Source organism: Enoplosus armatus, chromosome 20 (genome assembly GCF_043641665.1).
Source record: "Enoplosus armatus isolate fEnoArm2 chromosome 20, fEnoArm2.hap1, whole genome shotgun sequence".
NCBI lineage: Eukaryota > Metazoa > Chordata > Actinopteri > Centrarchiformes > Enoplosidae > Enoplosus > Enoplosus armatus.
Window position 1 is genome coordinate 1,813,378 of NC_092199.1, and position 13,570 is coordinate 1,826,947.

Consider the following 13,570-nt stretch of genomic DNA (forward strand, 5'->3'; position numbering starts at 1 on the left):
CAAAAAGTACGATTTATGGAAACATAAAGTTGCATAAAACACGGTTACTTTACTGATGCCTTGTGTCCAAAACGAAAGATTAACCCCCGATCTCAGTGTGTTTGTCTGCTAAAATGATAGGTGTTGGCACACAGCTGCCGTCTGAATATACTGTACGTAGAAACACAAACATGAATTCGAGAATGACAGTCTTCACCTTTTGCAGAGTCTGTGTTCCTGTTTCCTATTGAATGTTTCCAGGAAAGAATTATGTAATGGCACAAATGACATGAGAATGAAAAGAAAGACTCAGTTTTGAGACAGATATTTGAGTTTGATTAGTTGTACCGAGTTTATAATAAGTTCTCTCTAGAGTAGAGTAAGTATCAGCTCCATTTATACTGAAATAAATAATTCTTCATTATTATTTAGTATTGGAAACTTTATTGTCCAGGTACACTGAATGGTAAATTGCCTGTAGACAAATTTCACATTTTTGCACATTGAACTAACCTCTAGGTTGCACCAGAAATGAATTGGATTTAATACTTTGGAAGTGTGCCCATTGAACACTCGCCATTTTCCCTATAATTAGGTCCATATTGCAAAGTCCCCTCCAGGAATCCAAGAATTTACAGTTACCTTCTGGGAAAGTATACAAAACTATGGGATCTGTAAGTTTCCGTGACAAACTGAGAAAGAATCAAAAATCCACTGAGACAGTTTCCTTCTACACAGATTTTTAAAAGGTCAAAATCAGAGTCAGAAATTGCACCATAAAAAGGTCACAGTATTTCAGATGACTGGACCACTTGGTCTGAATATGTATTGGTTCGATATTATACAAAAAGTTAATTTTAAATACACATATTCCCTGATTTGCAGTGTGTCTTTGGTTTCTTTTCTCTTCCCTCCATCTGTATGTTGTCACTGCTGTCAGTGAAATAAATCCTGGTCTTATTCTTTTAATCATACAGACAGTACATCCCTGTTATTTAGGGTGTGATGTCTCAGTTTGAGATGAGTGAACTTTGACCCTTCATCGTCACAGCTCAGGTGTGGCGGCTGAACAAGCAGATTCCACAAGATGAGTCCTCGGCGAACGTCCCGGAGTCCAAACGGAGTGAAAAAGACACCTACTTCCTCGTTTGTGTTGTTGAGGAAACGTCCCACATCACCTCAGAAATGTCCGCCTCCGTCCTATTGCTTCATACAAACTACTGATTTCACATTAAAAAAGGCACTGAAAGTCCAGTAGAGCCCACACAGTGTTCTTATCATCACAGTACGGCACCTCGTAAAAGACTAAAGAAAAGTACACTTGTGTGTTTAAAAAGAAATTAAGAAAAAATAAGTTAAGTCCCTTAAACTAAACACTTTCATGTTCAAATATTTGTCCCAATGAGCTTTATAGTCTCAGTGGGTTTTTTACCTTCCACAGTAAATATACATACATATAGAAGAATCTGAGTAAAAGTCAGAATAGACCTTGGCCACTGCCAGCAGTGCTTTGACTGTATATTTAGGGAAGGGAGACAGGATATTTTAAGCAAGTGGCCAACTCAATTGCAGTCCAGTCCCTTGTCAACACACACTAACAAGAAACTCCACTTTAACTCAGCCAGAGACTGATTGCATGATACGCTCTAAAGTCATCCCAGTAAACAGGGTTTTGGTGATTTGCAGGTCAAAACAAGTAAACCAGGGATAATGAAATGTTTTTGAAAAGGTTATAACAAATACTTTTTTGATAAATAAAACTAAATCTCCATCCTGGACAATCACAGCAGCTGTCATTTAAAAAGAGAATCCTTGTTTCCTTCATGAAAAGAAAACTTCTGCTACGTTTTGTTTTGCTCAGTTCAAGAGACTCATTTTGAGACAAGGCAGGCAAGGTCGCCCCGTCCATTTCGGAACTTCCTGTTACCATTTTACAGACAGGGTGACGTCATCTCTGGTCGACCTGAATTCACTTGTGCATGTACAGTTGGATGAGGCCCGCCTGGTGCAGCTGCTGCCACAGATTCATTTCCATCCGCAGGTCGTGGTTGATGAAGAAGCCCACTGGGTGATAGTTGCTGTCGTAGTAGTGGTCAGAGTAGTTCTTATAGTCTGGGGTCATGAAGCCGTACGCACTCACCTTCACCAACAAAAGGAAACACAAAAGCCAGTCAGACTATGAAACAAATTCTGTCATCTGATATCCTAAATATCTAAACAGAGCTTTTAGGAGCTCTTTTATTTCATGCTTTGACTTGAACCCCTCAGCCTGAATCATTTTCAGCTTATTTTCATTCCCACCACAGACGGGTTGAAAAACAGGTTTTGACAGTGCTGACATGCTGTGGATGTGAGGGAATCTGTGGGTGATCAGATAAATAAATCACGCAGTTGGCACAGTAAAGGATCATTTCATATTTCCTGGGAGCACTTGAACCGTGGTTTGAGTGAGTCACTATCAGCACCAAGGCTACACAATGTCAGACATACGTGCATTCACAAGGCCAACGGCTACAAGTCAAAACATTCTCACGCTATCAGGCAAGTGCAGCCTTGTCCCATAGTAAATAAACAGCTGACTGACGGTAATATACAGTAAAGTAATTATGAATTCCACCTTGTTGCAGGTGTGCAGTGCAGCCAACAGCATCACGGCTCCTGTTGACGGACGGTAAATGTCCTTATATCTGGTTTTCAGAGCATTAGAACGAAGGAATCTGAAACAAACAGGAAAGAAAAAAATCATACAACAAAACAAATAAATCTGTTGTGTTCAGAGTCACTGAAGCTTAAATGAGGTAAAAATGGACATCGAGTACGTGAAAGCTGCTAACGCATAAATACTCTCATACAACTCTTTTGCCCTCCGTCACTGTGTGGGAACTTCCCACAGCAGCACACTCTGCTTTCTGCCTCTGCTTCTCTTTTACTCTCATTTCCAACTATTTGAAACGTGAGCCATGCTTTCATTCTGCAGATAATTCGCTCACCTGTTTCTGAGGTAACGGATGAAGTCGGGGTGATACATCTTCAACTTTTCTGCTGACACATCCTCTCCAAAGTACTTGGATGGACTGTAGAGAAAATATGACAAACATAAAGCACCCACATCAGGTTTATCCGATCTTTTTTATCTGAAAATAAAATAGTTGGATAAGAAATCTTTGCCATGTACTGTGCAATGACAATAGATTGAATCTGAATGTAAATGTTTACTGGACATGCTAGGGTTAGCAGTGACTCTTATCTGGGATTGCCACACTTGTGTGACTATGGAAGTGGTGAAGATTAGACAGTGATGTTTGAACTCTTCTGAGAGTGAAGCAACAGCACTAACCACACAGGAAAGCTGCTCTGCATAAACTCAGAGTGAGAAACACACCCGTCTCTGCTGGCTGAACTCATTTCCCTCTGAAATGTAGAGTATAAGTAGCAGAAAATGGAAATACTCTAGTACAAATATTATAAAATTGCTTCTTCAGTACCAGGAAAGTACACTACATGTGCTTTATCTGCTAAGTAAGTATGTTACGTTCCACCACTGCACATACATACATCTGTTATGAAGAGTGACAACATCAGGAAGAAGCAGCTAACTTAGACTGATGATGATGAGCAGTATGAAGACAAGAGTCTACAGCCATGCTAGCAGCTCTGCAAGGCTGTACTTTGTCACAGCAATGCTTTGAGCTAAATGCTAACCCAGCATGCTAACATGCTCACAAAGACAATACTAACATGCGTTTGCTGGGAATGTTATTAGTTTTGCAGGTATTTGGTAATATTTGGCGCTGGTGGAAAAGTCAGATGATCGCCAAAGTTAATGAAATTCATCCGGGGGGGGGGGGGGGGCGTGAATGTCTGAGCCAAATTTCATGACAATCCATCCATTAGTTGTTGAGACATTTCACACTAACCCATAAAATGTCAACCTCATGGTGGCGCTAGAGGACTGGTCTCACAAAAGTCAGTAGGGTTCATCCTCTGGGGACCACGAATGTCTGTGCAAAGTTTCATGGCAATGTTTGTTGAGATATTTCAGTCTGGACCAAAGTGGACCAAAGTGGACCAAAGTGGACCAGTCCCTTGAGCCATGACGCGAGCATGGCTAGAGATTAAGTCCACTAAACAGTGAATGTTTGTACGGAGTTTCGAGCTGAATGCATGAAGACGATGTATAAGAACATAACATAATGTAACATAAGAACATTATGGTGCTGCTTACTCTTTGCCCCGCTCAGGCCCTCTCTCTACTGGAGTGTGTGTCGCTGCAGCCTTCATCAGCAGGTAATCACGGTCGTGATCTGGCAGAAAAACGTATCGTGTTTCCTGTTGGAGGGCAGCACAGTGTGATGCGACTCAGGCCCGATTCTTTCACGGCACAATTTTAGCATTTTATGAGGAAAGACTTTTAGTTTTTGTCCTCACCTTAGACAGAGGGGGTCCTCTATAACCGAGGCCTGCGTAACTCCTCATGGAGTTCATCAGTGTATTGGTGGAGAACGTGTAGTGGGTGGTCCGAGACCCCACGTCCTGCTCAAAGCCCTTAATGATTGCCCCATTGGTCCTGAAGATCACAAGTGTCCACAAACATATGAAAACACACAAGCACAAGCTTAATGACAGAACACATCAGGCTGGCTGAAGGGCCACTGGTTAAGGATTTAGAGGCATCCTGAGCAGCAGTTTAGGGCCCCTCAGCCCCAAACCAACTGAAAATGTAAAAACTCTGTTGATATATACGTTAGATATTGTTAAAATTTAGGTATAATAACTTGGGAGTTCATTATATTCTTCATACAATATTTCTAATTTACCTTTTACTCTTTTTGAAAGTTATTTGTTATAAAATTGTACTTAACTGTAATTTGTTTTTGGGGGGATGGGGGCCCGAAAAAGGCTTAGGCCGGCCATCAGACCAGACCCCTGTAAACATGTGGCTTTAAACACAACATGTTTTTGCTATTGAACAAACAAACTAGATTCGGCTCTACTAAGGAAACTCTTCAGAGTCAGTACCCACCTGAAAACATAGTGATGAGCGTCGATCTCCTTCCCTTTCTTCGAATCCTTCAGTATCCCACCGTTCCCCACCACCGCACAGCGGATACACTCATTTATTGCCGATTTATTGCTGCGATCCTTCCAGTCGTCCAACATCTGCCAGTTAGCAGACGAGTTGAGGACAGACAGAGTTTCCACCAACGCTGTTGACACAGAAAAACAGAATTAATCTGGATGAGATTTATTTAACACAGTCTTAAAAAGGTTTTTACAAAAATCCTTGAACTCAAGAGGACAAGATTTAGTTGCTGAACCAATGATTTTTTTTGTGCCCATGTAATTGCATCCGCCCACAGATTCAGTTGCTTGTGATTGGTCTGAAAGAAAAATAAAACCCTGGAGGCTCCATGTGCACACAAAGAGGGAAGCTACCATTATCTCAACACGATAAGCATCTTAACTGTGATGAGGCCCACATGTCCTCGGTCAAATTATCCAAAATACTTTGCATCTTCTGTCCGGATATATCTGGGGTGCAAGTTTCAGATAACAAATCAAAGAGTGCACAGTCTTCTTTAGACGACCCTCAGTGTCTACACATCAAATATGAATGTACCCATGTACTTTAAATTACAAATTTAGAGGAATACTTAAAGGCAACACGCTACTTGCACAATGCACAGATTAGGAGGTATGGGGCCTCAACAGGGACTTAATCTGGCCCTGATGTGGAGGATTGTAAGTGTTTTCTAGACTCATTCCTATCAAAGTCAACAAAGTACCAAAAGACTTTGTGGAGGAGAGCGCACACTGATAAGAGCAATGCGCTTCATCAGGCTCAAGGAAATTACTTAAATACACACACAGTTTGTGCAAAGGCATACAGGGGTGCAACATAGGACTGACCCTCTCAGACAATAAATACAGATGAAAAGGTCTTTAAAAACAATATATAAAAACACCACACTGGAAATACCACAAAAAAAAAAAAAAAGTAATGAAAAACCAAAATCTAATCAAATGAAAGATGAATAACCGATACATAATAAATCACGAGAATAAAACATAAATAAAATACAAAAATAAGAACAAATAGAGAGGAATAACAAAAACAAACGCTCACTCTTGTAATCGACGCCCCCCCAGCCATGTGCTCCTGGGTACCGGCTCAGGCGCTGGTGCTGTTCACGAGTGACGTGTTTGGCCCACTGCAGGACTGGAATGTGTTCCAGAAATCGCCCACCAAATTCCGTTTCTGTGACCCGTCTTTGGATACTGCCTTGGCAGTCCTGAAGGAAGCAGATAACACAACCTGGTTATCAAGCCACATACAGAGGGTCTTATCTCCACTCTCTACGACTTTGTAGCAACATACAGTTCTGTCCCACATGATCATTACAAACCAAGCATCATTAGTTCCACTTGGCAGGTTGCACAACCTCAATATCAACCTCCAGACTCTCACTGGAGGCAATTATGTAGTAATTGCACGGCTGCAGAAGAACCATGAGCCAAGAGCATTCATTATGAATTTCACATGGACAAACTTTGCTGCATAAAATATAAAACTATATGCGGGCAAAGAGGGAGCATGGAAAAGGTTCCACACATGAATACACGGATGGCACTGAGCTTATTTGCAGCTTTATCTTGTTAATTGTGTTATCTGTTATCCGTGTGCGCTCTCCTCTTACGTAACAGCTTAAAGCCTAAACTGCAGCTTAACTCGGTTGATAGTGTGTACTTTAAAAGCTGGATCGTACAAAATTACAGTATGTGCATTGGAGGAAATTCACATGATTGTGATTCAGCACATGGAGGCATTATTCCATTCAACTCTTACAAAACCCTGTGATCTCTCCCACGAGACGTCGGGGCAGATGGAGTCATGTTTTCATGTTATTTTGTGTGTTTTCTCATCGTCTCCCTCAGTGAACCATCTGACAACTCAAAGAGACTCTGCCTGATGACACATTCAGGGAATCGAGGTGGAGAGAAACAGAGTCAGGCTGTAGGACTCATGACTCTATGAAACATTTACTAGACCCACCCAGTACAACTATGAAGAGTGTGTTCTGATGCTCCACAGATATGATACGCCAGTCATTTTACGAGATATATATCACTACCTGCTGGTTTGACTTCAGTCACAATGTCGCTAGAATCTACAGTGCACGTCGGTTTCAGGAAATGACTGAGCTTAAAGTAAAGCATCACATAAACTGCACCAACTTTTATCAGTATTGTCCAATTTTTCTACAAATAAAAAAATATGACTTCATAACAATTTGAAAGGTGCTATAATCACATAAAACTTCCACACAGAAGGGCTTTGACTTTCAGAGGTCTGCACAGACGGACGAAATCCACATAAGTTCTGCACAGGTAGAACTCACCGTCTGTGGTTGGATGTCTTCACTCATGTAAGTGTCTCCGATGAAGGGAGGCTCTGTTGGCCTGGCTGCCTGTGTGGGCTGCTGAGGCTTCAGTGCGGGGCCTTTGGTACTGGTCCTGGTTTTATCCACACCATCAGACCTGGAAGTGGACTTTGAGACATCCAGGACATTGTTCTCTGCTGGTTTATGTCCAGCAGCTGTGGATGTTTGAGTCTTTAAAGTTGGATTCTGTGTGGCACGTGTGTGTTCAGGCAGAACTGTGAGCTCTGGGTGAAAGTTGAAGGCAGGGGGCGGATTGGTCCACTGGTCACTGTTACTCTTTCTGTCAAGAGGCTCCTCTGAGTCTCGTGAGCTGCTGTGGAAGACAGAACAAGAGTTGGCGCTGAGCCCGGCAAGACACTCCTGGAAATAAATAATCTGAAACTCTCCCTCAACATGCTCTCATGTGGTGAGATGCACTTCCTCTTAAAAGGAATAGTTAAATATAAAAAAATGTGCTTATTTGCCTTCATGGTGAGGTTAGATGAGAAGATACCAAGCTCATGTCGGTCCATTAACTCTGTAGCTAGAGCCAGCAGCCAGTGAGTTTAGCTTAGCATAAAGACTGGGAACAGGAGAAGCAGCTAGCCTGGCTGTCTGAAGGTAAAGTGCCTACCAGCCCCTCGTTATATCTTGTTTGTTTAATCCCCACTAAAAGAGATAGAAAGTGTTAATTAGTGAGCTTTAGCACTACTGGTAGACACACCGAGCCAGGCTAGCTGTCTCCAGTCTAAGCTAAGCTAACTGGCTGCTCATAAGGTATTATAGCAGATTCTGTCTCTTCTTAGACACAAAACGCATATAACACTGTCAACAAAACTATCATTGTTATTTTAAATCAAGTTTATAGCTTTTCACACAATAACACATTAACTATAAATGTGACATGCGAGGATCTGAAGTTCAGGACGTTTAAATTGATTTAGTTCAGCTTCACACTGCATAACTTGGAAAGTCATGGAGAAGAGGGTGGGGGAGCTATAAAAGGTCTGTTCTATTCTCTACTCCAACAGCTTCTTTGTAGAAGTGACGGAGTGAATTCTCACTGATTTCAGGTGCACTGGGTCTTCATGGAAAAGGGTGAAGCCATTTATTTCCACCTACCAATCAGAATTTAAAAACATATAGATCAAAATCTGAATCTGATGACAGTTGTGGGGTTGAGTGTAAAAGTTAATTCTTGACTATGGCTGCGACTAACGATTTTTTTTAAAGGAAGACAGCGAGATGATGTTGAAAGTTATGGAAAAAGCTAATAAGTGGACCTTGAGTTCTAGTGTTGAGTTTTCCTGTCAAACAGCTGTGGTGTTAGTTTGCATTGCATTGCCAATAAAATTGGCTCAAAACACACCCACACAGTGCAGATTTGACTGTTAAATTCAAAATATTTGACTAAATACGTTCAAAGAAAGCTGCAGTCTCAGGTAACCATGGCGCCCCCCCCCCCCCCCCCCCCGACTGACCCATTATTAATCTGACACACCGGACACCACTCAGCAGTCAGTAAACCTCCAAGCTTCGTAAAGACACAAAAATGTAATAAATTAAAGTTTAACTGGAACTTGTTAATGTTGAACAAAGATTAAAGGTTGCAGAGAAGACAGGAAGTCAGTGAAGACGCAGCATGTTTGTATTTTATATGTTGCCTTGGAGGAGTTTGTAGAGAGACAAGACAAAATAAACAAAAATGTAAATATGTTAATTAGTTAATTCTGTCTATTATGATTTTCTTTTGGGAGGCAACTATTGTGATAAAAAAATTGCTATGAATTAAAGAAAAAATTAAATATTCATTCTTTGTCAATATTGTATCTGAATGGGGTCAAAGCTATTTTCTTTTCTAAATGAAAAAGGCTCCACAGTCCATTAAAAAACATGAGGTCTCCCACATCAAAAAGGAGCTGCAGCAGGGAGGTGACGCGAAGAGGATATTCACGTGGTTATTTTTACTCAGGCGTTCAGATTAAAGAACAGCTTTTAACATGAAAGACCTGCAAGCTCCACATGCCCAAACTTAACATTTAGTGTCTGAAGCAGACCTTTGAGAAACAGCCATCTTTCCCATTTCCCCGACTTAATGCATCTTATCTGGACCGGTTAGCTTTTAAACCTGGAGCGCCGCCCGTTATAACAAAGCTTACGTTTCACATACGCGTGTAAGAGACCACCTCCAGTGAAATAACTCCAGGGGCTTTTTTTCATTAGTGCAGCCGGAGCGCTGTGTGGCTCCTTTGTTAAAACCACAATGATACAACAAGAGGGGGAATAAGTGCTGGTTCCAAAAAAACCCATGGAACTTTTCATACCACTCATGAGCTAAGAGTTTAACCCTTCAACCCCGGCCCTTTTTACTGCCGAATCTGACCTCAATTCCGTGCTGGATTAAACTTCCTGGTCTCCTCATCTGTCTGTGATTTAGATTCTGAAACAACATATGGATACTGCGCACAGGGCAGTGTGGGCATTTGATTTTAAATGAAACAATGACTATGAGGCCCTTTAAGGCTATTTTTCCAATCAGCTTCTCACTGTGAGCACTTTTCAAACTGTTGGTTATTTCACATAGAAGATTTGTGTATTTGTGTTTTTGTCTGAGCGCTCAGTGTTTTAAGTGGGCAGGTCTCAGTTGGAAAAAGGTGACGTTGCGGTTGCGTCCTTCCACATCCACTCCGTCCTGTCGAAGTAGATGAACTGTGTTGTTTAAATATGAGTCTGAATGTTTCTGAATGTCTGTTGTTCGTTGTAATTAAACCCAACAATGGACATCATGTTATATTGTCAATACACAGTTTACTACTGATGGTTGGTTCTACCCATGAACACTGTCTTCTTTGTCTCTGGAGGAGCTTTGTCAAGTCTGCTGTAATGTCTTCAGGGTTATCTCAGTGGGAGAAATTTGTAACAGAAAGACGGCGTTACAGACTGGGGGATTGGAGTTTTAAAGACATAAGCAAATATTGTCATGCAGAGAGGGTCTAATGAAAGACGCTGTCAGGTTTACTTAAGGGATCCAGTGTCTTTGAAGCTGGACCTAATCGAAGATTTCGTGTATGTTGTTGAGCAATCCACCTGTGTTGTGTCCGAGTCATACCCTTGCCCCCCCTCTCTCTTCAAAGTAACAGATTTTTAAAAACTTTTAAAAAGGAAAAACTGTGCTATAAAAAATATACGACAATTTTACTCTTGTTTTAATACGTTTTTGTACTCTTCCATGTTTTTACTCGTCTACTCATTTACTCATTTTATTGCTATATAATGGTTCATCTTTTCTTTTCTTTTGATGTCCTGCAGATGGGGCGATGTCAGCTGCACAAACCGGGCTGTGACCACACCTTGAAATTCTAATTGTTGTTGCTTTGGTTGAAGAACTCGGCTCACTACACATCCCTTGATCCGTGACTACGATCACGCCGGTGGTAGCTGTGACGGGGCCGCCAGGCGCAAGACGAGATGCTGTGACTCCGCGAGGGTGAGGGCCTGATGGGGCTTAGGCTCTGCCTCGGCCAAGAGAGGGAGTTGAGCAATCCACCTGTGTTGTGTCCGAGTCATCCCGCCCCCCCTTTGTTAAAAGGTACAACACGTCTGTACGCTCGCCCTACGCTTGCAGTGAAGACCACATACGCTTCGGTTCCTGCAGGCGCCTCGCTAAACACGGAAGTTGAAGCATGCCTTGTTAAAGTTAAGCATGTAAAATGTATTTTGTGATCTCATATGTTGTTACCCAATAGCTAAGATGTTTTTATGGATCTCCGACCCCGAGAACAGGGGGCAAAGGTTATAAAAGGAAGAGCAGAACAAAGGCTGGAGGCCCCGCTTGTCTTCGGTTGCCTCTTTGGTCCCTTGGGATTCTTGGTTGTTTGAGAGACTTTGTTATTTGATTTTTGCTTAATTGTTTTTATTCCTTTGAGTTTTATATTTTCTTCTTTTTAAACATTTTGTATCCATTTACTCTTTTGATAAAACTGGGTTGTATTTTGTACACTACAACCAAAATCCTGTGTTGCTCCTCTCTGAGATCATCTAAGTAGCCCCCCTTCAGGTAAGAAGACTCCTCTCCTTGAGATATGCCGACAGTAGATAATCATTTGACTTTGATTGGTGAATTTTAATGAAAGCTGCTATGTTTATATTATGAGGTACAACATGGGAGGACATGTTGAAGGTTCAGCTCAGTTGTCTGCTGTTGCGTTATGTTTGGTGTTGAGGTTAAAGAGGTTAAATTTATCTAAATTATAAATTAGGGACTAGGGCCTTTGAGGCGGCCCAGTGTGAAATCAGGCGAGTGTCCTCAAACCGTCGGAGTGGACCTCCTCCAGTACTGATCTTTTCCTTCAGGGTCTTACTGGGGTACCACCAATCTCCAAACACCTACCGCACACAGACATTCCTGCTAATATCTGGTTTTCGGAGCTTGACTCATAGATTCTCAGAGATTTAACTGCTCAAGACTTCAGTGCAGGTTTCGTCCCTTCACTCACCTGCTCACTTCCTGTGTGAAGCCATGGAAGTGTTTCAGAGGCACTATGGACCAGGACAGAGGCCTCTCAAGATTCACACACAGGATGTAGACACACAGCAGGGAACTGGCGGTCAACGCGCCGACCACCAGCCTCCTCTGGACGGCCATCCCTGTCAAGGTGTGTGTGACCGGCAGGCTGTGTGAGCTCGCCCTGCCCTCCACTCCGCCTGAAGGAACATGAGGAGGCAGAGGATGTTGTCCTACTCAGGACGGTTTTCTGTCTTTTTCTGGTAAACCAGGGGAGGGAAGGCAGGGTGTCAGTGATGGTGGGGATTTAATTAGCCCACAACAGGATCTGGGCTCCACTCTGGGCTTCTCTCAGCACAACTACAGTGGGGGGGAGATAGAAAGAGAGTTGGAACGAAGGCAAAGACTCGGGGGAAAACTTTATCTTTCAGTGTCAACAAAGTCCCAAATAATCCCTTTTTAATGAAACCCTTGCCCATGCCCCTGAACACAAAGTGCAGGGTCATAATCTTCATATCCTTTTACATCCTGCTTTTATTTATCTCTTTTCTGCACTCACTGTTAGTTACACAACAATAAGTAAAAAGAATCACAAACAGAGAAGCTGAACAGGCAACATTTCCTCTCTTCCCCAAGCTGACAAAACTAAAAAAAACTCAAGTCAGCTGCAGCTGATAGGTGACAACAAATGCAGGAAGCTAGAAACACTTACAGGAAACTGTGCGAGAGCGTTGTAAGCCTCCAGAGACCTCACCAGAAGTTGACGACATTAACATACACACTGAGCACCACCCCTCTCCACTTCTCACCTCTTTGTAAGTGGTGTAATAAACACAGCCCGAGGCCAGGCAGGAAATCTGCTCTCTAAACTTCTCTCAAGTCAAGTCTCAAGCTGCTTTCTTAAGTCTAAGCAATCCTCAAGAGTGATCACTTAATAACTGGGCGAATAAAGAAAATAACAACAGCACTGATAACAATGTGACAGATACAGTTTCCCAGGCTTGTGTGAGAAGGTACTCCTGGCTGAGGCTAAATGGGGAATGGAAAGAATGTGTTGCAGTGATCCAGTGATAACCTCAGCTCCCATGTCTCTGATAACAGCCATAAGAGGAAAACTCTGGGGGAAATGTGTATTTTTCCAGACAAGAAAAAAAAAATACAATTTGTAGTGTTAGCAGAGATTTCTACTTTAAGTAAATGTCATAAAAGTGATTAAACAATAAATAACAATACCGCTGACAAAGAATCAGAGCAAAATATAAGAGGGGATACAAAAGGCATGCATCAGACTGTGACAAATCATGAGTCAATCTCTCTTCCTCTTAGAGTCAAAGGACTCGTCTGTTCCCGTCTAACAGAAATAAAGCTCTTCAAATGTAACACAAGAAGATCAAATAAAGGGACATGAGTGTCCTCTCACCAGCAGAAAGTCTTCAGTGTTCTGTGGTCTCGGTCTTTGCTTCATCACGGTGATAATGTGGACATATTCCTCTAAGTTGGGAGCACTGCTGCTCATCTAGTGTGGAGTGGCTGCACCGCCAGCCTCGGCACTGTATGGGCGGGACCATTGTGAAATGAGCAACAGCTGCTGGCAATTGGTCAACCCCCTCAACTCCAGAGCATGGGGGGGGGGGGCAAAGGAGCCCACTCCAGGCTGCAATAAAGT

General features: G+C 42.3%; 1 protein-coding gene across 1 annotated transcript; it reads right to left on the bottom strand.

The window, feature by feature from the left end:
• Positions 1–400: 400 nt before the first annotated feature.
• st6galnac (ST6 (alpha-N-acetyl-neuraminyl-2,3-beta-galactosyl-1,3)-N-acetylgalactosaminide alpha-2,6-sialyltransferase) lies at positions 401–13,367 on the bottom strand. The gene is made up of 10 exons (XM_070926880.1): positions 13,325–13,367; positions 11,897–12,264; positions 7,380–7,734; positions 6,107–6,272; positions 5,003–5,186; positions 4,408–4,546; positions 4,205–4,308; positions 2,970–3,053; positions 2,597–2,696; positions 401–2,119 (listed from the first exon to the last, which is right to left on the bottom strand). The coding sequence occupies exons 2-10, from the start codon at positions 12,043–12,045 to the stop codon at positions 1,949–1,951; spliced, it is 1,452 nt and encodes a 483-aa protein (XP_070782981.1). The 5' UTR covers positions 12,046–12,264; positions 13,325–13,367; the 3' UTR covers positions 401–1,948.
• Positions 13,368–13,570: the final 203 nt, after the last annotated feature.